The sequence below is a fragment of the Gymnoscopelus braueri genome (assembly GCF_963280865.1).
Source record: "Gymnoscopelus braueri genome assembly, chromosome: 2".
Lineage (NCBI taxonomy): Eukaryota > Metazoa > Chordata > Actinopteri > Myctophiformes > Myctophidae > Gymnoscopelus > Gymnoscopelus braueri.
This window is the reverse complement of record NC_137604.1, coordinates 20104328-20130827: the sequence shown is the minus strand read 5'-3', so window position 1 is coordinate 20130827 and position 26500 is coordinate 20104328. Positions and strand designations below refer to the sequence as shown.

Here is a 26500-nt window from a genome sequence, read left to right as displayed (position 1 = left end):
ACCAGCCTAGGGAGGCCAGGGCCGAGCTCATGCCTCCTTCAATGCATGAGCTCCAACTGACCTTCTTGTCACCTGACAGGGGGGAGTTTCCCTGGTTGGACGTAGCGCGTGGAAGGAACACGTTATTCCAACCAGTTCCTTTCCCCTCCATCAGGCGCCCCGGCCTTCATGGGGGTGGGGAGGCGTTATAGTGACCAGGATTACTACATGTTTTGGTGAGGGTATTAACTACCCTGAGAGACACACGGGGAGAACATGCAAACTCCACACAGAGTAGGCCCTATCTAGCCTGGTATCCAGCCTGCTTCGCTACGTTCGGCGGATTTTTTTTTCTCTCTTCGAAGAGAGAAAAAAAAATCCGCCGAACGTAGCGAAGCAGGCTGGATACCAGGCTAGGCCCTATCACCAACCCCACCTAGGGTATGGGCGCTGATGGAGGAGAAGACACGCCCCCAGCACCCACAGCGTCCCCGGCGGGAATCAAACCCAGGACCTTCTAGCTGTGAGGCGACAGTGCTACCGACTGCGCCACCGTGCCCTGTACTATGCTCACGCACCTTATGTCTTACCTCAGGTACTTACCGTGCTGGAAATATATACGGTACTACAGTATGTGTAAACATGTAGATAATTTGTTAGATCTTTTTTGTTTTTGCCGGACCCAGGGGGTCTGGCTTACATGAGGCTTTGTACCTGTTTCCTCCATACATGGGCATGGTCACTTTGTCCTTAGGCCCCAGCCATAAAAGTCTGTCCCCCTTTCGTCCATACATGGGCATGTTTTGTACCTGTTTTCTCCATACATGGGCAAAAAACTGGTTTTGGTCACTTTGTCCTTAGGCCCCAGCCATAAAAGTCTGTCCTCCTTTCGTCCATACATGGGCATAGACACAGGCTGACACGTCATGTGAAGTCTGGGTCTGGCAGAACCAGGTCTCCTGGTCTTGTTTATTGATGTTTCCCTCTCTTCCCCTTACCCTCCCTTCTTCTTCCCTTTCTCTTATGGAAACACATTTCACCCACTGTTTTACACCTGTAAACCTATGTGACAATAAAGTTGCTTCTGATTCTGATGTTGCACGCGCCCTTACTTTGAGGCCTGGGTTGGTCCTGGTGTGGTACAGTGTGGATGAAGAGGGCCCTCCTGCAGTCAGGGAGGCATACGGCCCGGGGCTCCGTGCCAGTGGCTCTGCCTTGTCTTGTCATGCAGGCAGGGTTCCTGGAAGGCATGATGACGGCCTGACCTGTTTGGGCGAGACAGAGGATAGGCAGATGGAGAAAGGGATTGGTTGGGTTAGAGACGGACGAGTGGGCCCGATAGAGTAAAGGATGACTTGGTGGAAAAGAGGGATGGGCTCGAGGAGATACTGTAGCTATAGGGGATAGGTTAGCGCTGTGGCATATGAGTAACAATCACTCACACTTATTATTATCCTCTGTGTGTGTGTGTGTGTGTGTGTGTGTGTGTGTGTGTGTGTGTGTGTGTGTGTGTGTGTGTGTGTGTGTGTGTGTGTGTGTGTGTGTGTGTGTGTGTGTGTGTGTGTGTGTGTGTGTGTGTCTCTCTCTCCCCTTCATTTCTTTTCATAATCCAGCTTTCTTGCTACCACCCTTTCTCTCTATTATCTCACTCTTCCCAATAACATTCCTTGTCACACGCAAACACACGCAAGCACACGCTCAAGCACACATACTAATTCTTCTCATTTTATTTCCCTATTTAACCCGACCCCAAACCTAATCCCTAAATGCATAATCCTAACGGTTACACCAAACTGAATCTTTTCCTAATTGTAACCTTAAAAATATTTGTTTTAACCATAAAGTGACATTTCTCTTGCGAGGTCAGGGAGAATGGACCTCGCACATGTTGATTTGTCAAACTCCACTATACTTGTGGGAGCATTTGGTTCCCACAAGCACAGTAAGACACACACACACACACACACACACACACACACACACACACACACACACACACACACACACACACACACACACACACACACACACACACACACACACACACACACACACACACACACACACACACACAGAGAGAGACAGTCATGCGCGACGCGTGGTTGTAGTTGCAATGAGTGACACACTGTGACGTGTCAGAGTCTAAACAGAGACATGTATCTGTTGTAATGAGCAATCCTGTTGCTGAACTCCCTCCAAGTGTTTGACACTTGAATACTGTGGTTTCACTGGTTTCCTAACCAAATAGGATATCTTGTATCGTCACTGTCGGGCAGAAACCTATTATCTCCATATTTTAACATTTTATGGTTTGTTTCCCGTAAACAAACCATTCTACGCCCTACTTGATCATACTACAGTGTTACATAAAATTTGTAGATCTGCTATTTTTTATACTTTTGTGTAACGCTGTAGTATGATCAAATAGGGCATTAATTTACGAACAAAACACAAAAAGTTAAAATATGGATATAAGAGGTTTCCGCCCGACAGTACATAACAATTCTGCTTTTGTTACTGCTTTGTGGCAGCAATCATACACAATAGGAAGAAAAACAAATAAAGAATATAGCTGCAATATCTTCTTAAATCTTAATTCCAAGGTAATAAATTACAAGAACAAGTAGAGCAGAGGATGACAGGAGATAGTGACTGACAGGAATGTGTTCACCTTCCAAAACGCCCTGCAGGCAGGTAGTACTTTTACTTGAGTAAAAGTAGCTATACCACAATGCTCTGATATATATACTCCAGTAAAGTCAAAACACTATGAAATTGTAATAAAGTACAGTACTTGAGTAAAAGTACTTAGTTAATTTGCACCACTGCCTGCAGGTACATATATCAGCTCACCTGCCCACACACACACACACACACACACACACACACACACACACACAGTGTGAGTCAACACCACGTGTCAATGAGTATCGCTTGAGACATTAGAGATGTGTAGGTGGAGAGGTGTAGGTGTGCTCCACCCATGCACCCCACCTTTGGTAACAGCATGACTTCTCTAAAACACACACACACACACACACACACACACACACACACACACACACACACACACACACACACACACACACACACACACACAGCGAGTGAGTCAGATAGGCAGATGGATAAGTACACACATCTAACACCTAAAGATAGCCCGAATGACACACACACACACACACATACATCCACACAAGCGTTTGTGTAAACTGCTGCAGCTAATTTAACTCAGTGCAAATGGACCCAATTTCTAAATTAACACTGAGGATTGTACGCAAAAACATTAAGTGTGCGTGTGCGTGTGCGTGTGCGTGTGCGTGTGCGTGTGCGCGTGCGTGCGTGCGTGCGTGCGTGCGTGCGTGCGTGCGTGCGTGCGTGCGTGCGTGCGTGTGTGCGTGTGTGCGTGTGTGTGTGTGTGTGTGTGTGTGTCTGAATGACACAGGCTCATTGTGTTGGCATTAGAGGAACAATGATGATGAGGACAGACAGGAGGACAGTCCTTCCTGGGACCAGCAACAGTGACACAAAGTCACAAAGAATGACCATTAAAGGGATAGTTCACCCAAAACATTACTTTGTTTCTATCGATTAGTCACCCCATGGAGACTTGAATTGATGGATATTTTTTTGTTTTTGTCACATTCCTAAGCCTCTCTAATTTGATGACCAGTGGACGGACCGGTAGGCAGCGGTTCCGGTAGGAGATACAAAGGAGACTTTGTGTCTCCTAGCGGAACCGCTGCCGGTCATCAAATTATTGGCTTAGGAATGTCACAAAAACAAAAAAATATCCATGAATTCAAGTCTCCATGGGGTGACTAACGGTTTCTATCGGTTAGTCACAAAAGAAAATGTCATTTTGGGGGTGAACTATCCCTTTAAGACCTGAGGCCGATTCTACAAATGTATATATATTTGGCCGCGGACCCCCATCTGAAAATGTTTTGTGCCAGGGACCCCCAGAAGAGAAGATTTGTGTTATAAAGTTAATAATAATCTAAATTATACAAAATGTTTCGAACACTTTCAAGATTTTTCAATAATGTTCAAAAATAGCAGGTGTGTGTACTGGCATAATTGTATTGCTGATATATTGCTGATATGGAAAAAAAAGAAAAAATAAGTGGTTAAACTGATTAATATGAACAAATTCAGCCCGGGACCTCCTGGAAGGAACCCCCTTAAGAACCCCTGGGGGTCCCCAGACCTCACTTTGAGAACCACTGGAGTAGGGATGCGACGATTTTTCTTGTCACTTACTTTTTTGGATTTATCGAAAACAGCAAAAATAGACAGAAAGAAGAAGAAGAAGAAAAACACTTCTTTTTTATTTTCAAGATTGACTATTTTATAAAAATCTGTTTTATAATCGATTCAATCTATTAGTTCACACCAATTATGCTATAGAGCAGAGGAGATGGGAGAGAGAGAGAGAGAGAGAGGGGGGGGGCAGAAAGAAAAAGAGGGGAGATGAACAGTGTTCATTGTCACCACCGCAACCACTGCTTGACGAAACTAAACACATGACCTTGACTGCTTAACACAGACAGTCAGCAGGCAGCCTGCACTGCACAAGCCTATTTTTATTCTCCCAGGGTTGAAACTTGTTTGTCTGTCTATCTGACCCACTTAACACTTAAACCCATTGACCTAGGGGTCTGTACTTGGCAACCTCCTTTTTCAGCCAAATCTCTTGGCTGAAAATAGTTGTGTGTTGTGTGAGCTTGTAGTTCTATTTTCACTGACTGTTTGCCCACCATGACATGCCCAGAATAGGGATACCAAGGTGGATGTGTAAAAAAAACCCACTTAAATAAACAAAATGACTTGGTTTCAAAATGAGAAATGTTTCTATTTGTTCAATTACTGCATGATGGAAAATCTAGTCAGGCACAAATGGGTTGGGCCAATATGGGGAGTTGTGTCATGATCCAAGGAATTGTTTGACTGTATGACCTACAGTATATAGTTCAAGACTTAAAGGCCAAAATGTGAAGTGACCTGTTATAGCGTCACCATGAGGCCGACTGAAAAGATTTGGGGTTCTTCCTTGGCCTGCTACTGTGAGTGTGTGCGCAAAGTCTCACGCTGCTCGGTCCAACGGTGCCAGTGATTAACTGTTCACAGCAAACAAACAAACAGAAACAAGCAGGCACTCAAACAAACAAAACAGACAAATGCAAGCAAACAGACAAAAAGACAAAAAGACAAACAGACGGACAGGGGTAGTATGTATGTACGAAGCAGTATGGTACGAAATAGCTAATGTACATTAGTCATAGCACACTGTGAGGTGCTTTGAATGTGTGCATGGGTAGTACCTCTAAATATTATATATATCTATACGGTATATGTATATACAGTATATAGTTGCCGTCGGGCTGAAACCTCTTATCTCTATCTATTTTTTAATTTGAATCCTGAAAAGTAACAGTTTTGGACATAATGAGGTTTCCAACCGACAGAGACTGATGGATTAAATCTCTTTGATGGATAACTATCAATAAAACAGACCTACAGATCAGAGACGATATGTATTTTTTACATACTGTAGATACATGTATATATGTATGCACATTTATATGTGCATATCTTTCCACAGTATGTACAATCTTAGTATATAAAGTGTCAGGAGCCTGTGTGAATCTACTTGAGTCCACTCTGGGTCAAACCCACACAACTAAATGGACCCGTACGTATTTGTACAATCTCACTCTCAGAGTTAAATTCACACTCAGAATCGTACTGTGTTCAGTAGATTGGCTGCTTCAATCCAACTGGCAAACAAGCTATGTAATGATCACTAGTGTGAAACCCCCCCTGGCCCTCACAGGCTCAGAACAAGTAGCCAGGTTTTGGCCTACCGGTACTCATTGTGCTCACATTGAAAAGAGAAGTGGTACATGTGTGTGTGAGGTTAGTTTATTGGAAAACACCTGTCCTTACTGTGACTGGCTGACTAATGTTACATTACAGCGTCTCTCCCCAGCAGAGATAAGAGAATAACGAGAATAAAAAGTAGAAGAGTGGAAAACGAAATGAGAGAGACACATGATGAGGTATACAGTGTTAATTAAACTCTGACTCAGTAATAATATTTGACCCAAATGGCCAAGTAAGCTCCAAAATGTTTACTCTCAGAGTGACATTTCTGCTTTGTAGTATGTTATGGCCAGCTGCCGAGGAGCCATGGCTCCAGACCAGAACACCATATACCGGTAGCACCAAACCAAACCTTCCCCGGTCTGTTCTACAACACACACACACACACACACACACACACACACACACCTGATCATAGTGGAAACTACACCTTCAGACCATCAGTGCACCTGCTGTTCTGCCCCGCCTCCACTTCCTTCCTTAAAAGGGCGACGAAACCCCCGGTGTGGTTCCCTCTCTGCCCACGCCCCCACCACCATGAAAACATGCAATGAAATGGCCCTTCATGGAGCAGTGCTTCTCAAACTGTTTCATGTCAAGGACCCCCAAATTGATATATATTTGGTCATCTGAAAATATTTTGCATACAAGATTTGTGTGACTATCGCCAAGATCTGCATGATGACTGATTACTTTTAGAGTCACCACAAAAAAACATCAGATGACATTCAACCACGTCTACATTCGATTTACAACCTCGGGAAAAAAAGAGAATTGGGTTTTAGCACTCATAATGGCAGTTCAGCATACGCAGTTCTGCTAACAGCTAGATATCACTATTTCAGTTCACACACTATATTCTGTAAATACATATACATCAAATTCAAAACTAACACAAAATTGCAGATCTACAAGCTCTATGTAATGGCTATTTTTGCTACTTTTATGTGACACTGTACTGTAGTATGACGAGGTAGGCCATTAATTTACAAAAAAACATACATACATTTACAAAAATATATATGGAGATAAGAGCTTTCTGCATGACAGCAACGATATAGCATATCTTCCAGCCCTACCCCTCATCATCCTATCGTCGCTGTCGGGCAGAAACCTTGTATCTCCATATTTCAACTTTTCATGTTTTTTGCATAGAATAATGAAACCTGATCATACTACAGTGTCACACCAAAGTATCAAAAATAGCCGATCTACTACAAGCGCATTCTGAGCTTGCAGATCGACAATTTATTTCGCTATTTCTGAATTTCAATCCTGAAAAGTAGCAGCTTTTGGACATATGAGGTCTCCACCCCCGACAGTGACGCTATAGTGGAGTGAAGGGCATTTGTAGGGAATTGCTTTCCTTTCCAGATAAACCCTTGGCTGATGTCAGCCACTCCGTCACCGTGGTGACAATGACTCACGACGAGGGTCAGTGGAGGAAAATCCCCCCCCCTTCAGCAGCAGGCCTGTCTCGTTTTCCCCGTGTCCCCACCCCCCCCACCCCACCCCACCACCACCAATCCCTTACCCACACCCACCCACCCTGAGCTACTATCTACACTATCAGCACAGTAATAGGTTGCATGGGTTTGCCTTGCTGCATGCATGGTAAACAGGGAGATGTTTGCGTGTGTGTGTGTGTGTGTGTGTGTGTGTGTGTTGCGTGTGTCGGTGTGTGTGTCGGTGTATGTGTGTCGTGTGTGTGTCGGTGTATGTGTGTTGGTGCGTGCATGCGTGTGCGTGTGCATGTGCGTGCGTGCGTGCGTGCGTGCGTGCGTGCGTGCGTGCGTGCGTGCGTGCGTGCGAAAAATAGCCGATGATCTGCTATTTTTCGGCTTATGGTTAAAAATGCAAAAGAGATAAATTAAAATATCATTCATAGTTGTCCTAAAATGTTGATGTTCTCACAAGTAGAGTAATACAAACATACATGTGCGTGTGTGTGTGTGTGTGTGTGTGTGTGTGTGTGTGTGTGTGTGTGTGTGTGTGTGTGTGTGTGTGTGTGTGTGTGTGTGTGTGTGTGTGTGTGTGTGTGCGTGCGTGCGTGCGTGTGTGTGTGTGTGTGTGTGTGCGGGGGTGGGGAGGGGGGTCTAGGGTATGACTCATGCATCACAGAGAGGAATGAAAGTGGATCAGAAGCAGAGCTCCTCCCGTGACATTTCTTATAGCGAGGAGACAGCTCAATGAGCTAATAGTTCATCTTGCTTATTATGCCAGGAGGGGAGACGTTTTAATTAGGTGACTTCCTGTATGCACACAAGCAGAGCATTTATTCAGTCTGCTTAGAGCAGGGGTCTTCGACGTTTTTCAGCCCATGGACCCCTTAGCTCAGAGAGAGATTAAGCAGGGACCCCCCCACTACATATTGTATAACATTGTGATGTAGATGTACAAATGTTCATAGATTTCATAGATAGCTTTGTAGACTTGTTTGACACACATTATCTTTTCTATTATTATGTTGGTTAATGTTCCCCATCACACAAAGATTTGGCGGACCCTGTGTAGTAACTCTGAGGACCCCCTAGGGGTCCCGGACTCCCTGTTGAAGACCCCTGGCTTAGAGGATTCTGTTTGTATCAGATACCCACATTATGCTTGTTGGGCGATTCCAAACACTTACTTGGCTTATTCAAAGCGTACCACAACATCAATGCAATAGTCTTAGAATAACATTCAATGAATACAAAATGGTCTCATGCCCGCATTTTGTTGTGGAGTCTCCTTTCTAACAGCCAGGGGTCATCACCATGCCAACTTGTGAAAGACATTTTGGTACATATAGAATTACTAATGGACTCCTAATGAGTCATAGTGTCTATTCCAATGTGTTACGCATTTTTAAACGATAGCGTTTCTGCATTAATAAAAATCAATGTCCTACCTATTCTGAGGAAAACCTGGAGACTGGGAAGTCAGACAGACACGTATACTGTCAGGAGGCAATCCTGAGACAGGCATCAATGCAGCATGATCCAAGTCTGTTCATCCCATTCATATGACTGAAACCTGGGAGAAAAAAATATATATAATAAGTCTTGCCACGTACACGTTTGTCTGTGTACAGACATGTTTATGACACTTGACTGGATCACCTCGACACACTTCACAATGAATCAATATATATATCAATATATTAATATTAGACTAGAGTCTTCATTGCATACTATGTATTATTACTGTACTTTTACAGGCCTGGAAGGCTGCCTCGATTCCTACTTTGATTCAGTGCAATGAATCAAAGCAACAAGGTCTCTTTCTACATGAATTTATAGACTGCTGGTTTGTGTTTGGAACCTTGAGCTGTGATAACTGCAACGTTCTGTGTAACCTGGTATAGAATGTAATCCTGACCCCACGTGATGATCTACGTTGAAGCGTTGGTCTTTCAGGCCCTAAAGGAATATTTCATATTCCTCATATCTGAGCTTCTGACCCACCCTTTGTTGTAATCAATTTGCCAGGGAGCCCTGTTTGCCATAATTATTAAATATGGCAAGGAGCTTAGTGACTTGAAGACTGAACTCTTCCAACAGTGTGTGAAGGTTTAACTGTGCTATTCATTCATTTTCAGTTCACTAAGCTGTATTTAACAGCACATGGAAAATCAATAACATCACTTGAATGAATGAATAAATAAATAACGACAACAACAACAACAACAACTCCTGTATCAGTTACTAATTGCATTTAAGTCTGTCTAGTCTATCTAGTTTATTATTATGTGATGGCAAGGCTAGAGGCATGCAGTACGCACATAATTATTCATCTTGTTTTTTCAGTGAACCAAATCTATTGTGACTCCTCAGCCAGAATAACACAAATTGCATTTATGTCTATAATAATAAAACGGGAATCTATAGACTCAGCCATCGCAACTTTCATGATCAAGAAAAGCTACCTTGTCAGGCTATAATAAAAGAAAATAGGCATGGGTGTACACAAAAGTGGTAATTGATTGATTGATTGATTGAATATTTCATTAGGCAAAAAATGTAAAACAGCACAGTTACATTTAAAATACTTTGTCTAACAGGTCCGTTCATAAAAGTCCTTGCGGACTTGTTTCCAATGAGGGCCTTGGTATTTAATTCATAGGCATATATAGTGGCACCACAGTTCAAATATCATTACAAAATAAACAGCCAAAAAAAAAATATAACACTATGTACAACAACAAAAAAATAAAAAAGAGGGGAAAAAAATATGTACAAGAACAGGGGGGGGGGTCTGCTGTCTAACGGGAAAATGGTACTACCTCCACCTTTGGCCTCCTGAAAGGTGATTTTTTAAGGCTCTTTTAAATGTACAGTATACAGTATGACGTATTGCTATACATCTGCGGAGTATTTAGACCTTTGGTGCCCCCTAGTGGTTCAGTTATTAAACTGTTGCTGTTTGCACTTAAAGGAGAATTTTGGACTAAAGTTTTCTTACCTTTTCTATGACGTTATGATATCTTAGGATGAATGGTACAGTAGAAAAATTTCATAACTCCACCCCTGAGCCGCCACAGCTTAAAAGGTGCGCGGATAGGCCTTAGGTTAGATCACATATTTTAATAGCTTTTTTTGTAATTTTTTTTGATGAGATCTGACGTTCATAGTGAACACTGTCCCAAAAAAAAAAAAACAGAAGTCTCGCTAGACGAGATTGAAATCTCGAGATTTCAATCTAATTTTTTCTACTGTACCATTCATCCTAAGATATCATAACGTCATAGAAAAGGTAAGAAAACTTTAGTCCAAAATTCTCCTTTAACAGATGACTAATAGTCAACTACGTGACTACCACTACTGTAGGCTACATATATTTATTATAATTATTATAATTACACGTTTGTTTTGTCAAAAACACACACACACACACACACACACACACACACACACACACACACACACACACACACACACACACACACACACACACACACACACACACACACACACACGTACACACACACACGTACACACACACGTCACTCACTCAATTTAGCCTACCCTGGCCTACACCAGATCTACACACACGTGTGCACTCTCGAGCTTTACGTGTTTTATCCTTTGATAGATAATGTATGCTACAAATATGGTTATATTATATGTGCATTTTTGTATACAAAAACATCAATTCATGAAAAAAACTTTGCATTTATAGCTAGACAAGTAAGACGCGCGAACGCGGTAAGCGAACGCAAAAAAAGAAAAAAAAGAATGAAAAAAAATATTTAAAAAAAAATAGTTTTTTTTTTTTTTTTTAAATCTGCGTTAAAAGGAGCATCTTAGAAAAATACAAATTCACAAAAAAAAAACTTGGAATGTTTTTGAACAATTCAACAAAGTGTTTGAAGTGCCTGTTTCACCCACTTCCGGGGGGCGGAGCCAAAATCCGAGCCCGATGTATTTGTTCGTAGACCCCCACTTAGGGGGGGTAGAAAAAGTTTGGGAGCGATTCGGGCACTTTTCATTTAACATGGGGTTTCAATGGGGAGTTTTTAGGAGCCTTCTCCGGGGCGTGGCTTCCGGGGGAAGGGGCGGGCTTAAACGCAACCTTGACAGGTGTGTTCAGTTTTCAAAGACCTTTCATTTGATGTATGGTACGTCTAAATTGGACATTTACTTATCTCAGAGGAGCTGCACACAGTCAGTGCACACAGGCAGTGCACACGGAGACACAGAGACACAGAGACACAACCCAAGCAGGGTTACATAGGGTGCGTTCGGATATTGCACACCGGAGTGCGCTCAGTGCTGTATTTCCGAACGCACCCTTAGTAAGCTCCACTTGGTCGGAGGCGCGGCGAGCCTCCCGCGTTCGCAATAAGATAACATTCTAACTAGTGCAAATTAAAAATAACTTACAGATTTCGCATGGCGATCCATAAGATAGTAGGAGTATTAAACATTGCATCAAAGACATTTGAATACAACAAGTGTATATTTAGCTACACTCTCAAGACAGACTGTTGGTTGATGGATCCCACTATTTTTAAACGCTTCCCATGTGGAAAGTAGGCTATACATTAAGTAGCCTACGCTAACTTTACTCGAGTACTGTACTTCAGTGGTGGAAAAAGTACTCACATGTTTTACTTAAGTAAAAGTATCAATACTGCAATGTAGAAATACTCTGTTACAAGTAAAAGTCCGGAATTCAAAATTGACTTGAACAAAAGTGTTGGTAATATCAAAATGTAGGCTACTTAAAGTACCAAAAGTAAAAGTACTCATTATGCAGAAGGTCCCATTTCACAAGTTTTCAAATGTATAAAAATCAAACGAGCTTGTAGATCGGCTATTTTCAAATAGCCAAATTGTACCACGCTAAAGTGGTTAATCTATGTATGTTTTGTAATAATAATCAAAATCTACAAAGTAACCAGTAAAGTTTTCAAATTATTGTAGTGGAGTAAAAAGTACAATTTGTCTCTGAGATGTAGTGGAGCAGAAGTAAAAATAAAATAAAAAATGAAAATTGGAAATACTCCAGTAAAGTAAAAGTTGTGTGCATACAGAAAGTCATCAAAATTTAAGTACAGTAAAGTAAAAGTACATTACTTGAGTAAATGTCACTCAACTTTAAAGGACCCCATTTGAAACAAGCCAATGGCTTTCATGGGATTTTTAATCCTATTTAGTTGACCTTGTATTTGAACTGTACTTTCATGTGCTTTTTTCCCCCTGCAAACTAATCACTTTACACCATGGCTTGGCTTCAACACCACACACTGACGGACAGAGGGGAGACCATTGCTTCTTTCTGTCCTCTAGATGGCAGCACCTCCCCACAGCAGCAATACCAGCCACAGTTTACTATTAACAAAATGGCTCTTGTTGATACTGTTTCCTCCATAAATAAGAGTAGGCCTACAACATCTTGGAGATGACAAATAAGTATGTTTTGTCAATTCTGATTGTGTCTATCAAAACACGACAGAACACATCTTTCACACATTATGGGACACAATCAATGCATACTTGTGTGTAATATAACCTGTAAGGAATGCTGACACTTTTCAGATAGGCATACTACTGCTCATAACAAAACCCACTGGGATACTGTCATGCAGCAAAATAAGTGAATCTGAAGGGGCTAGAAGCCTTGTTCAAGTCTAGGGACAAATGTATGATATAATGTTACATGTAACAATAACTGTATAGAACTATATTATAGAGGGTTTAGCACATTTTAAAGGGTACTCTGGGATACTCAAGGGTGACACATAAGGCCACTTTTAGGGACTTTTTGGGCGTTCAATTCTAAGAACCAATGTAAAAGTACATACTAAAGTAGCTTATATGTAACAAGTAGTAGTGCCTTACACTAATAGTTATATGCTAGAATATTTAAAAAACACATGTTTTCAGTTCATCAGTGTCATTTATACATTTCCACAGAGACTGTTCCATTATTTAGGGATGTAGTGCATACAAACATCAACCTCTGGAACGATTAAAAGACGACCGCTGTGGCCCAGAAGCTCATGAAGGGATATAAAACAATACAGAGTCTGCAAGGTGCTATGTCATTACGTGCCTGGAATATTAAAATCAACTCCAAAAGAAACAGGGAGCCAGTGCAAATCACATAAAACAGGCATTATATGATAGTTAAAACCCTGGCAGCAGGATTTTGTATGGTCCGCATTCTGCTGTTGAAAGGCCAATAGGCTATAGGCCTATAGGGCATTGTTGTAATCAAGACAAGCTAGATATAAAAGCATGAATGAGCTTTTCAGCATCCTGTTGGGTTATAGTATAACCCAACAGGATGCTGAAAAGCTCATGTTGTCTGGGAACAACAAATACATGCTGAAGTATACTGTATAACCGTTATACAGTATACTTCAGCATGTATTTGTTGTTCCCAGACTTGGGACTGAAGACTGAAGTCCTCAAATGGACCCATGCGCCAGGATGGATATAGCTAATAAGGTTTGTAAGTACACAAATAACATTTTGTGTTGACACAGTTACCTTTAACTGGCTAAATCCATTGTAGTATAGTGTAATTATAAGGTTATGAAGTTGTTAGATGTATACTATTGTACAAGGCTTTGGCTTGTGACATGTTATTCACCATAACTCACTCCCTCTCCTCTTCTTACCCTGTACTTGCCACTGTAGTTACTACACCATTGTTTCAGCGTAGTTGCCTTTACCATACAGGCAGCTACACTGTAACAATGGTGTTGTAATGTAATTCAATTATGACTGAATGATTAATTTGTTGTAATCATTATGAGACCAGGGGGCCTGTAAATTAGAATGGCTGAATGTCCTTTATCCATATAATGGTTTCACTCATTTTCAACGTGCCAATAACACATGTTGACATTGTTAAAAAACAAACACACATGTCCATGCTGTCTGAAGCTAGACACGTGTTAAACATGACATCTTGGTTGATGATGTAAGGCTATTTGTGCAGGGTGTTCATAATATCGAAGGCGTTTTTTTCATTTTCTGTATGCAAACTTCTTCAAAGGCACGCTGAGGTTTTGTACAACTTGGGAGGTTGTGCCTCTGATCATTTTTTTCACAAGCTGTGACCGCTAAAGAAGAATACAGCATGTGTTGAATGTTTGTGTGGTGTGACAAGTAACATTTCAATGTTTGTAACCCTCCCCACAACACCCCCTTCAAATCACACATGCACAAAACCACACAAAGTATTAAAAACCTGCACAGTAAAATCCTGAGTTTTAATTGAACCCTGACAGTGTAGAATTGGATTCATACAGTATTTGACTGTGTAGCATTTTATTTTGGAGGGGAAAAAGAGAAACATTTCAGAATGCTTTTATATATTGATGCAATGAGCATCAGGTGCTATTTGATCAAAACTATTTGAAGTTGGAAGTACAAAATCACTGTTATATATATATAAACAAACTTTTATTTCTTAGATGTTAGTAGGGACGGGCGAGTCCCCAGTTCGACTCCCAGACTGGGATGGACCATTTGATTTGTCACTTCCCTGCTCTCTCGCTCTCTCTGTATCCTATCTCCACTGCTGCCATCAATAAAGACCTGAGAAACTAACAGCCAAAAACAAAATAGCCTAAAAAATTAATTAAAAAGATTCGCAGGGATGTAAACTATTTTGATAGCAAACGTATTCCTGTAAATACATGGAGAGATGGAATTTTAAAGTATTTTTGACCTTAAATGGATAGCATTTTAGAAAGATGTTGCACTACACTGTCGTGGAATTCTGGATCACTCAGCAATCGATAAGGCACAATATTACGAACGATAATTCACAATATATAAGAGACAATATTCTAGGTGGAGGTGGTTATGCTTTATGTACATGATATCATGGTCAGAAGAGAAGTACATTAACACTCATGTCAGTGGTACGGTAGTTCTGCCTCGAGCACAGGGCAGAGATCATAGTTATACTGTAGCTGCCTGAAGGACAAACTGAACCATAACAAGATAGGCTGTACCAAAACAATAGCTATTAGGCCTAGTGGAGACATCTACGCTCTTACAAGCTGTCAAAAATCATAATGTATTGTAGAACTATTATAAGTGATGGTATAATATAAAGGTTAGATACAAGCAGCCATATAACTTCTTCCTCAATTATAATATAAAGGTTAGATACAAGCAGCCATATAATTTCTTCCTCAACACGAAAATGAGTTTGGAGTCAGGTTTGACAATGGTGTTTTTTTTTTTATTGTAAGTATTGCATCTTCAACTTACACGGCTAGAATCCTCAACAGAGTGCATGTTTTACAAAGGATGGCCACAAGTTCAGAAACAACAGGGAGACTTCCCTTAGTGGGATTGCTTGGTTGAACTACATTGACCTCAAGGACCCGCTCATTCAATCTCCCATGGTGCTGCCCAAGACTCCAACATCAAGTAAGGGTTCAAAAGAAATTGTGCATGTCCACGTTTTCAAGTTAATTTCTTTACAAACTGCAAAGCTGGAAATGTTCATACTGTATATGAAGCCTTAAACTGACTAAATTGCATTCATAACCTTAACGTTAAACAGAGTAAAAAAAAGAACAAAGAATTACATCAATGTATGACTTCATTTTCTTGTTTTACATTGCAGCTGGGTGAGAAAACAAAAGCAGTTTGTCAAGAGGAAGTTATAAGAATCCCCGTGCTTCAGTATCTACTGACTCAATTCATAGTGTAAATTACAACCAATATTATCAATTTGTTTATAGACTGGATGTCTAGAACGTTTTCAATGGCAAAAGATTTCCAGTTTTGAACTTTGAAGAAAACCTTGGAGTGAACTGAATTGAATGAACTTAAGATGAACCCAACCCTGTTCAACACAGACTGATCTGGGGCCAGGCGTACTCATGCACAGCCAGAGAATACACACACACTCACACACACACACATGCGTACACACAATAGAAGTCAGACATTAGTCTAATAGTATTTGCAAAAAAATATACATGTTTCCACTTCACATAAATTGCTGATATACAAGTTTGTGAGCTTGTAGAGCCTCTTATTAAAGCCTCTTATTAAATGCCCAGAATAGGCACGCTAGGGTTCATGTAGTTAAGAGTATTATTTGCAAGTACTATTTGACCAAAGTCTGATGGAGTGGAAACTCTTTGTTGTCAAACATGGGCCCTTTTTCCTCCTCAGCAGTGCAGATTCATAAAACTGACAGATCAAACAAAAGACACTGGGAGAAGATGAGAGATTAATAAATCGAGGGGGCAGAGTAAATATAAACTGCCCCTCAGGGAGACCAGAGGACACCGTGGGTGTTTGAGGTGGTTTGGCGTTTTGTTTGAAGACAGAGCACCACAGCGGTGACCTTCTGAGATAAATGCCAAGTCCAACAACCTCAACGTTAAGTTCCGCCCAGAGGTTATATGTCAAAATATACACCTTAATGATCTACCTCTGGGACACAAGGATTTGTTTTTTTTTATACTTTTTAAATCCTCAGGTGGAGGCCTTGTAAATGTAAGACACATTTTGTCAACTAATACATTAAGTCTAATAGAGACTACACTCCTCCTAATAGAGGAAAAGAGGACTTTAGACCCCTTTATTGGGTAGTAGCCGGCTCAGAATTTGCCAGTTCGTAAGCCTTGTCCAGAAATGCCACCCAAGCCCGATTTATACTTTATCGTATGACACTGTAGCACACGTAAAAGAGCTGATCTGCAAGCCCACAACGCGTCGCCGATGTGACGCGCTTTGAGCTTCTATATATCGTTATTTTTGGCACGCGACTCAGTCGTACAACAAAGTACAAATCGGGCAAAACAGACTACGTCAAGACACTTCAGAAGATTTAAGAAAAGAAGAGGACAGTTTGATTAAACCGATTATTGTCAAGTGGGCATCTGGACAAGGCTGTCAATTCCAAACAGTCGAGGCTCAGCACTAGGAGCAGCTTAGGGGCCCATTACATTTCAAGTGTCTATCAAATAAAACATCAGAAAAACAAAATAAAAAACATAACATGGCTACATAACTTTTTGCCCGCCCCCCCCCAAAAAAAGAGAAGAAAAATCTAGAAAAAAGGAAATCCATCACATATACAATTCTTAAAATTAGGAATGAGGAGATAGCATCAAGGAGTGAAGACAACAAAAATAAAATAACTTATCTTTTTTTTTTCTTTCATGCTTTACTTTTTCTGAATGGGACTGAGGAATAAATATGTTTTTTAAAATCAATTCAGGGCGGTGTTTATTTTTCATCCTTTCTTTCACACAGAGGATTCATCAGACAGTCTAAAATCATAGGGGGGGGGGGCGGCTCGGGTCGAAGTGCAATTTGAGGGTGACCTCGGTAACGCTTGCGGGGAAGGGGGGAGGTAAAACTCAGTGACCTCTTTAACACAGGCAATGACGTCATACGTCCCCCTTTTTAACTTCAAACTTTAACCACTTTGAAACTGCAGTCCCTATTTTGGACGTTTCTAATAATGCTCCAGAAATTAAAATATTTTCAAATATGCAATGTGAGTGACGTACTGTGAGCTTGTAGATCGGCTATTTTCAATATTGTTTTGAAATAGGGCTTAAGTGGTTAACTCCACAGATCACCAGAGGAATGCCGTACAGCTTTTTCATTAGTGTAAAATAAAAAGGAAACCCACAAATAAAATAAAGAAACATGTCTAATAAATAATAAAGTGTGCCACGCAAACTCAGCATTCATGAACAGAAGTCTTTAGAGGGTGGCCTGGATACAAAGTTGTTCTGTTTTAGTTCTCTCTTTTTGTCTTGAAAAGTAACTTTTTTTTTAGGGCAGCTACAGAGTTAGTAACTTTTGAACGTTTCAACCAGCAAAATGAACAAAGTAATACTGTCCATGCCACATCCACTGCCACTCTGGAGAAGATAAAATCTGTCCAAAAATATAATTTAAAATGCACAATAAACACAGGTCAAACAGCAACAGAGGCAAATAGTTCTATCCATGAGCTCTACCATTTTTTCCTCCATTTAAATTTTAAATTTCCTTTTTTGTCTTTAATTTATGAAGCTATTTGTATATATGTACAAAAACAAGCAAGTTGAATTTGCTTTTTGGACGGTTACACACACGCACACGCACACACACAGGTATGTGTCTATTGAGAGAGAAAAAAAAAGTTGTTCAAACTGTGGAGACAAAAACAATGATGAAGAGTTATTGCTTGTTACTGCTGGAAAGAGGATGGACATCTATTCCAAAGTCTATTTAACACATTTGCTTTTTTACTTCTTGGTTTTGTGCCGGTTGTCTATGGACAGCTCTAAAGTAGGCGAGTGCACGATAGCTTGTTTGTAGCTGCTTGTTGAGAAAACAAAAAAGAAAAGAAAACAAAAAAAACTGAAAACAAAACACATTACAATTTCCACTCTTTGAAAATGCACCGAGCATCCACATATGATGGGAATGTATGTTTTTTTTGCCCCTCCGATTTCCGTTTCTCTTCCGAAGCTCGGATGGAAAGGAAAGGGTCATGGCAGATTCGGTTGATTGCTCTCAATGTTTAGTTATTGATCTGCTTTCCCGTTGGTTTGTTTCACAATAGCACCAATTCAAGTGTCCAAGTTGCTGCGGTGTCGAGCAGAGGTAATGAAAGACATAAGACGAGGTTTACATTATATTTAAAATAAAACAAAAATGGACATGTAAAAGGGGCCAAACTATTTTGATATGGCAAGTTTACCCACAGTGTTCGCCATTGTCCAAATTACACTTGTTCTTATTTCTTTAACCACTTAAACCCTATACTTAGTTGACCATATTCCCAAGGGCTCTACACTAGGCCCCCTCCTGTTTTTCGCTATACACAAAATATCTTCGCCGAAAACAGCCGATCTACAAGCTCACGTGACTCGTTGTGAGCTTGTAAATCTGCTATTTTCGCCAAATGTCACAATAAGGATGCTAGGGTTCAAGTGGTTAATCCAGTTCCAGCGGAACTCAAAGACAGAGCTGACACGGGATCAGTTCAACACCCTCACACACAAACAGGGAGTAACACAGCGACCACAAATTATTACTGCATTATGGGAATCTAAGTATATTTTGGATAAAATCCAGGGGTAGCACGTCAAAGAAATGGTGGATGATTGAGTTGAAGGTAACGTCTGAAGGTAACGTCACCCTACAGAAAAATATACTGTATATATATAATAGATTTTTTTCTTTTTTTAAATTAATTCCCTTCAATAAAAGGTGGGTTTAAAATCGAGATGACGACGCTGATCAGAGATATCCATATCAACCCAGTCTATGATCCGATCTCTCTGTAAAATAAATATCGACTCTAAAACCACTTTGCCGTCTCATGTCAGGATCATCAACTGCAATTTTTAGAAGTTGTCTCTGTTTGAGTGGAGTGCTGGGTCCCTGGTGACAGCGCTGGGCCCAGGGTACTCAGAGCTTCTGCTTGGAGAGGAGGTGGTGGAGCTCTGTGGATGGAGCAGCGTACGGGGAAAAGTGAGCAGGGAGCTGGAGATGGGACGGGAAGTTGCCAACAACAGGCTGGAACGACATGGGAAAGCGACAACACCCCAGCTTGGGGCCATCGTGGGCGTCATCAGAGGTAACTGGATGGATAGGCGGGGCGGGAGTGATTTGGAGTGTGTGCGATGCGGATCGAGGGGTGGGGGCGGGCCTCTAGGAGGAGAAGGCAAGTTTGACGCTGCAGGAGGAGTAGCCCTCGTCACTGGCTACGCTCTGCAGGCTGCTGTGGTCGTCTAGGTCGCTGGTGCTGGCCGTGCTCACGCTGTCCATCTCTCCATGGGAGAACTCCGTGCTTTCCACGTCGACCTCGATCTCCTCTGCAGAAAGGGGATACAATTTACATTTTATGTACAATAAACAAACACCTACTTTGTTATTGACCTTCTGCGGAGAGCGGTGAAAATGCCGTTCCCTGAGCTGCTACCATTAAGGATAACATTGCTGTTGGGCAGAACCCTTACATCCCCATATTTCACATTTCTTTTTATGGTGTTTTTTTTTTGTAATGCCCTACTTCATCGCACAAATGTAGAGAAAATAGCCGATCTACAAGTACACAACGCTTTGCATTGCGACGTGTTGTGAGCTTGTAGATCTGCTATCTTCGCAAATAAAAAAAATGTTTAGTTAATTCTGTCTGTGGGTTTTAAAGATAAAAAAGAAGGAAAGTATAGCTTGTGACAAAATAATACTTATGGATCCATTGGAACACATTTCCTGAAAAGTAACAGGTTTTCTTTTGGACAAGGTTTCCACCTGTCAACGGCGATAAAGACTACCAACTAGCGCTGCTCACCTTGGTCAGAGTCGGATGGCTCGGAGCAGAGGGTGGAGCCCACACTGTCCATGCGTATCCTCTCCCCCTCGACTATGGCCCCGCTGCCGCCCTTCAGCAGGTCCAGCTGACGCTGGAGGTGCCGCTGCTCGCGCTCCAGGGAGTCCAGCTGGTACTGGCTCTTCCTGTCTGCATCTTCAAGTTTCTGTGCAGAGGGGGGGGGGGGAGCGAAACTGTTAGGCCGGGTCGTATTCTCCAAATTACTTTTCATGTTGATGACATCATGACAAAATGTGCGGTGAATCAGGTCACAAACGCAATTAAGAGGCAGATACGGTAGTACTTGGTTGCACGGCGGAAAATGGTAATTATCTACAAGTTCACAACACGCAAGCTTCTAGATCTGCTAAATTTGACCATTTTCACCTATAATGACATGCCAAAAAATAGGGACGGCCGGTTGATAGTGGTTAAAGAGACAGCAGAGCTCCTATCCATTTCAAAGGCCTGAAACCCCAGCATCAGCATTTTAGTCACCAAGCCCCCATTGTGTCCTTTCAATCTTTCCAGCAAAAACAATGGCAACTTTCTTTACCTGCATTGTTAGCAGCGTGGTAACTTCCATACCAGACCCCCTTTGTTTACTACTAGTGTCTCTACACAACGGGTAGCAGCTAGAGCTGCTGAATGACACAGCCACATGTTAACCTCCTCCTCGCACCGTGTCACGGCCGCTAACTGCGACGAGCGCGACTCCCGGCGACCAGATGAAGAAGCCGTGAGCCCGTCCATAGCTGTTGCCATGACTCAAGTTGCAGCAGCAGCAGAAGAAGAGGAGACACGGGGGTAACAATTCAGGCTTTGTGCTTCTCCTTATTCTGTGATGTCAACGCAGTCGCACACTTGGCTTTCCACGTGCAAGCTGCTCCATCTCGCACAGTCACACATGCTCGTGTTTTAGTTTTTTTAAATGGATGGAGAAGCATGAGGTAGCCATCAGGATGTCACACAGTGTTGTGTGTGTGCTCCTCAGTACTAGGCTATACCAAGGCGGTCAGTTAACAGCAACCAAGTGCTGTTGACTTTTGTCTGCTGGCTGACGAGTTTGTCAATTTCACAGCTACTCCAGAGGTGGAAGGTGTATTCCACTGCTCATTTTGGAGGGTGAAAAGTCTGCCACTTGTCATTCTGGAGGTTTAACCACTTAAAGCCCTTCATTGCATGACAAATAGAAAAGAATGGCCGATCTAGACTGAATCCGTTTCTGTTCGACTGGCCACAATGAAGTGCTGAGCCAATGACTTACGGTATTAGTGTCCAATAACTAACTATCAATCAAATATACATAGCTACTGCAACATTTTTTTTATTCATTCAACATCTTCTATTTTCAAAACCAAAACAACTGGGCTAGTTAGCTAGCTGACACTATCAGGAAAGCTAAGCAAAGATTCAATTAAAGTGTTTACTTTGGTCAGGCTAACTTTGATACGCCATTTTCTCCCCCATGCCGAGTACGGATGTATTTTATCTTGTTTACACAGTTGTGTATTTGTCGTCTTGATTTTACAGACGAAAGGCAAACCAAACCAAACCACCAATGCAATATATATCACATGTGTGCGCTCATTACCTTTATGTGATTTTTGGCTTTGTTGAGCAGGCCCAATGTGGTGTGACGGTTGCAGTCTGGTCCCAGTGGTATGAGTGACTTCAACCGCTCCAAACACAGCCTCAGATGAGCTCGTCTGCAAAGAACAGGGAAGACAAAAGACAGTGCAAATGATCAGATGATGCAGTCATTTTTGGCGATCTGGTGTAGAGGGAAAAAAAGGAGTGGGCCTAGTATAGAGCCCTGGACTCCGGTCAATTAAGTATATACACAGTGTTTTTACCAGGGGATCATCAAGACACCAAACACTTATGCCTTATGCCTTGCTCAAGGGAACTTCTTGAGGGAGGGGAGAGTGCTATATTAATTTACTATCCCTGTACAGATTTGATCCAGGGATTTTACCTTTCAGTCACAAATGTGCTGCTCTAAACTTCAGGATGAACCATTTCACTTCATGACCCTAATGGGACACACACAGTTCAATAAATGTCTGCAGACTGAGACATCACACATTAGTCATGTCACGTTAAACCTTACACAGATCCATTACCCTTCTGGTACACATTCCACTCTGTCTACTTATATAGTAGCCCGTCTCGCCTACATTACAAATGAAGCCGTTTCAGCTGAGAGAGGGACAGGATAGGTGCAACGGCATTTCCTGTACCCCCCAGCCCACCTGCCCCGCTCGGCTCCCACTCTCCATCATCTTGACAGTCCCTCTTATGTCCGTGACTGCAGACAGGAGCCCGAGTACTATCTTCCCCGCTAATGGCCCAGAGTTGAGAGGTAAAGAGAGATAATTGAGGCCATAACACAATCAGCAGACCATTAGCAGGGGCTGCTCTTTCAGCCGACCACCACGGGCCGTCAGGAAGACAAGTAGGAGGACTCAGAGCAGTGGCCTGAGACCCAAGGCCACTCCCCCATTGGGGGGGGGGGGGGGGAGGGGAGGGCAGAATGACAGGCCCCTCGGAGGGCACATGCAGGAACCCACTAGACTCTCCGCTATGCTCTGCTGCTTTGACTACAGGCCGTCTAGATGTTGTGTATTGGAGACATGCGAGTGCTGGCTGAGCAGCAGTGTGTGTGTGTGTGTGTGTGTGTGTGTGTGTGTGTGTGTGTGTGTGTGTGTGTGTGTGTGTGTGTAGGAGGAGGGGAGGTTAAGTTATGCATGGATAGTCCTGATAAGAACATGAGAGCAAGCTATTACCATAGTCTGTGTGCGTGCTCGTGTGTGTGTGTGTGTGTGTGTGTGTGTGTGTGTGTGTGTGTGTGTGTGTGTGTGTGTGTGTGTGCGCTGTTAAAAACTATGTGGAAAAACAAGAGCCCTATGGGGAGGGTGTGTGTGCAGACAGTGTTTTTGTGACACTATTAGTATTAAGGGGATAGTCAGGAGATATGTCGTTCGGTGTGTGTGTGTGTGTGGGCACTGGGGGGGGTTAACGGTGATAACTATCAGTCTGTCTCTGGTCGTCTGAGTGTGTAATCACTTCTATTCACGAGGCCGAATGGAGCCCACATTCACTCGTTATCAGCGAGCAGTCCATCTATCTCTCTGCCTCTCTTATCCTAACCCCGCCACCAGCTCCTTACTTACTGTGGCCCCGACACACACACGTACGCAGATGACATGCCGTGATTAATCACACTCGCGCCTGTTGCATCGACACAGGCTGGGACGGGGTGAGGTTCAGGACACAGTAGCACAGAGCGGTGAGGTGACAGAAGAGCTGACGCAAAACGCACATGTCGTACCCAAGGCTCATAATGGTATAACACACACCCTACTTAAACGTCTTTCAACCTGGTGTCTTGGGCGTCTTGAAATTGGATTTAACCACTTAAACCCTCTGGAATTAGCCATCTCTCACCTGAGTTGGCCCTGTACTTGGAAGGTCCACCCCCCCCCGTCAACACTAAATCTTTTTGACAAATAATTGGCGATCTACGAAGAATCACAACACGTTGCACCTGCTATTTTGGGCTAATGTTCCCCCCAGAATACAGATGCTGCGGTTAAAGTGGTCAACACAAACTCACATCATGTACAGTACACACAGTTCTGTCTCTACCGTAAGGACAAGCTCTCTCAGCTACACACACACACACACACACACACACACACGTAAGTACAGTGTGCAAGTACGTACACTTCCTACTTCGGTGTGTTCTCATTCGACTGACGAGGCAGCTGACTGGGAGGAGGGCACAGCAGGACACCGAGTCTGCAGACGTGTCTGAACTTGTCAGTCTGCCTACATGCCTGGGCGTTGGGTGAACAAACTCCAGACACCAGGCCTACTACTCCTCACACACACCACACCACCACATGAACAACCAACCACCGCCTGCTTCACTCCCATGCAGATTAAAACTCTGCAACCAAGACCTCGGATAACCCTCACTTATTGGCTCCGCCCCCAACAGGGCTGCAACTACTGATTGTTCTCTTAGCAACTATGCAATACATTTTCTATTAATTCATTATTTTTATATATACGTATATAAATATTTTATATATCAACAAAAACAGTGCAAAAACATTATTGTATTTTCAATAATTGACTGAATGTATTAGATCTACACGATTGTTTATCAGCTGTTTTTGCTGTTGTTGAGAAGAGCACCGTCAATGTCTCCAAAGCAACACTACGGAGGAGTTGATAAACCAAAACAGTGCTTAGGGTAGAGGCTTCCATTAGTCCATGTGGTGCGGGCCGTGAATCATGTCTTTCTGCTGAGTAAGCGCGAAAACCACCAACACCCTTCCACGCCCTTGATGACGACGATGGTGACGACGGCAGTGTCACTACGGTTTCTCCAGTCTGCCGTGTGTTGTCGCCTCAAGAGACACGTTGTCTGTCCTCCTCGCATATACATGCTATATAGCTAGCTATATAGCTAGCTACATACTGCGGGAAATTAGCCTTCAAAACACCTACACACACACTGTGTTTCTCGAGTGAGCATGGTCGATAGGCAGGCCTAATCTCTTGTCTGCATTACAAGTCGTTCTGTAGAACATCATGATATAAGTACGAGGGCACAGCACAATAGTAATCATCAGGGTGGAGTGAGAGAGGGAGAATGAATATGACAAGACAGTACGTCTTATCACCAAGAACATCAGTCCAACTTGGGAGTTTGTGCGATCATCGTGACCTACAACAGGCCACATTGACCAGTTAAATGTCACAAGGACCTGGTGTTGTTCACCAGATAGGTCAAAGGTCCTAATGCCTGAACATGCTTATCATTTAGACCATGGGCCAAATACTTTAAGCCTTTTGCGGCTTACAGTACAAATGGCTTGTAAGCTTAAATACTTGCATTCTGCAGCCAGAACCTCCTTCAGGCCCTACCCTCACAGCGGAGGAGGTATCATACACTGAATGGCCATAGATATTAATGCAGGAGTTCTCAGAAGATACTTCAGTTAGTAATATAAAGAGCTATGGGTTTACCGTGCAGCGGATACCTTCCTGTCTAGTCTGTTAGCAGGTTAAGGATGCAATCTAAGGTAAGGTTCACTAAAATACATGACATCACAGAGCAGTGGGCTATGTCAGAGAGAGGAAGTTAGCATGGCTAGCCTAGCATTTCACCCAGCAGGGGCAAGCTGGGATAAATCGTCTCTTCAGCAAACAGCTCCAGCCAGTCACAGCTCATTCTCATTAATAAGGCTTATTGATCAGCCGCAAATAGAACGCATGCTAGCGTTAGTCAGTGGCTATCAGCATTAGTCATCCCTGTTGCTGCTCACTTACCTTATCCAGAACCAATGAATGGCGTTTAATTAGCATTACTTTAGCGTGAATGGGGGACTCTCCGTGTGTGGCAGATTACATAACACATGGCCAGTTGCTACCAGGAAGACCTGTGCTCTGAATTGTCACGCACAGCAGGGGACCTCAAATCCCCTGTTGGAAATAAAGCAGATAGGCCTAGTTTTAACTCGTATCTACTAGGGAAGGATCTAGAGAGAGAAGGGAAAATAATACCATACTGTTTTTACAGCCCAATGGGGAGAGCATTGTAAACATCTGTTTAAATCCCACCCTGTTTCTGGCAATAAGTGTCTGCAGGCCTCCAGTATGTTTCAATATGGCATGGATCAATCTGTGGCTGGGAAAGAAAATATACAGCTAGTACAAGATTAACCACTTTGACCTTCTACTATATTTAGTATAAACTTGACCAGAGTTGGCACTATACTTGGTGGTCCACTCTTTCCCCCCCGCTCTACACCAAATCTCTTTGCCGAAAATA

The 26500-nt window shown here is 42.4% G+C and overlaps 1 protein-coding gene across 2 annotated transcripts in view; it reads right to left on the bottom strand.

The window, feature by feature from the left end:
• Nucleotides 1–15236: 15236 nt before the first annotated feature.
• The window catches only part of mxi1 (max interactor 1, dimerization protein), a 31892-nt gene continuing 20628 nt past the window's right edge, over nt 15237–26500 (bottom strand). The window contains exons 4-6 of one of the 2 annotated variants that reach the window (XM_080413037.1): nt 22247–22361; nt 20635–20818; nt 15237–20155 (exon numbers count right to left, since the gene is read on the bottom strand). In XM_080413037.1, coding sequence (XP_080269163.1) covers nt 19992–20155; nt 20635–20818; nt 22247–22361 — 463 coding nt within the window. In that variant the 3' untranslated portion in view covers nt 15237–19991. The remainder of the gene's footprint in view (nt 20156–20634; nt 20819–22246; nt 22362–26500) is intronic. The other variant, XM_080413038.1, reaches the window with a different exon arrangement.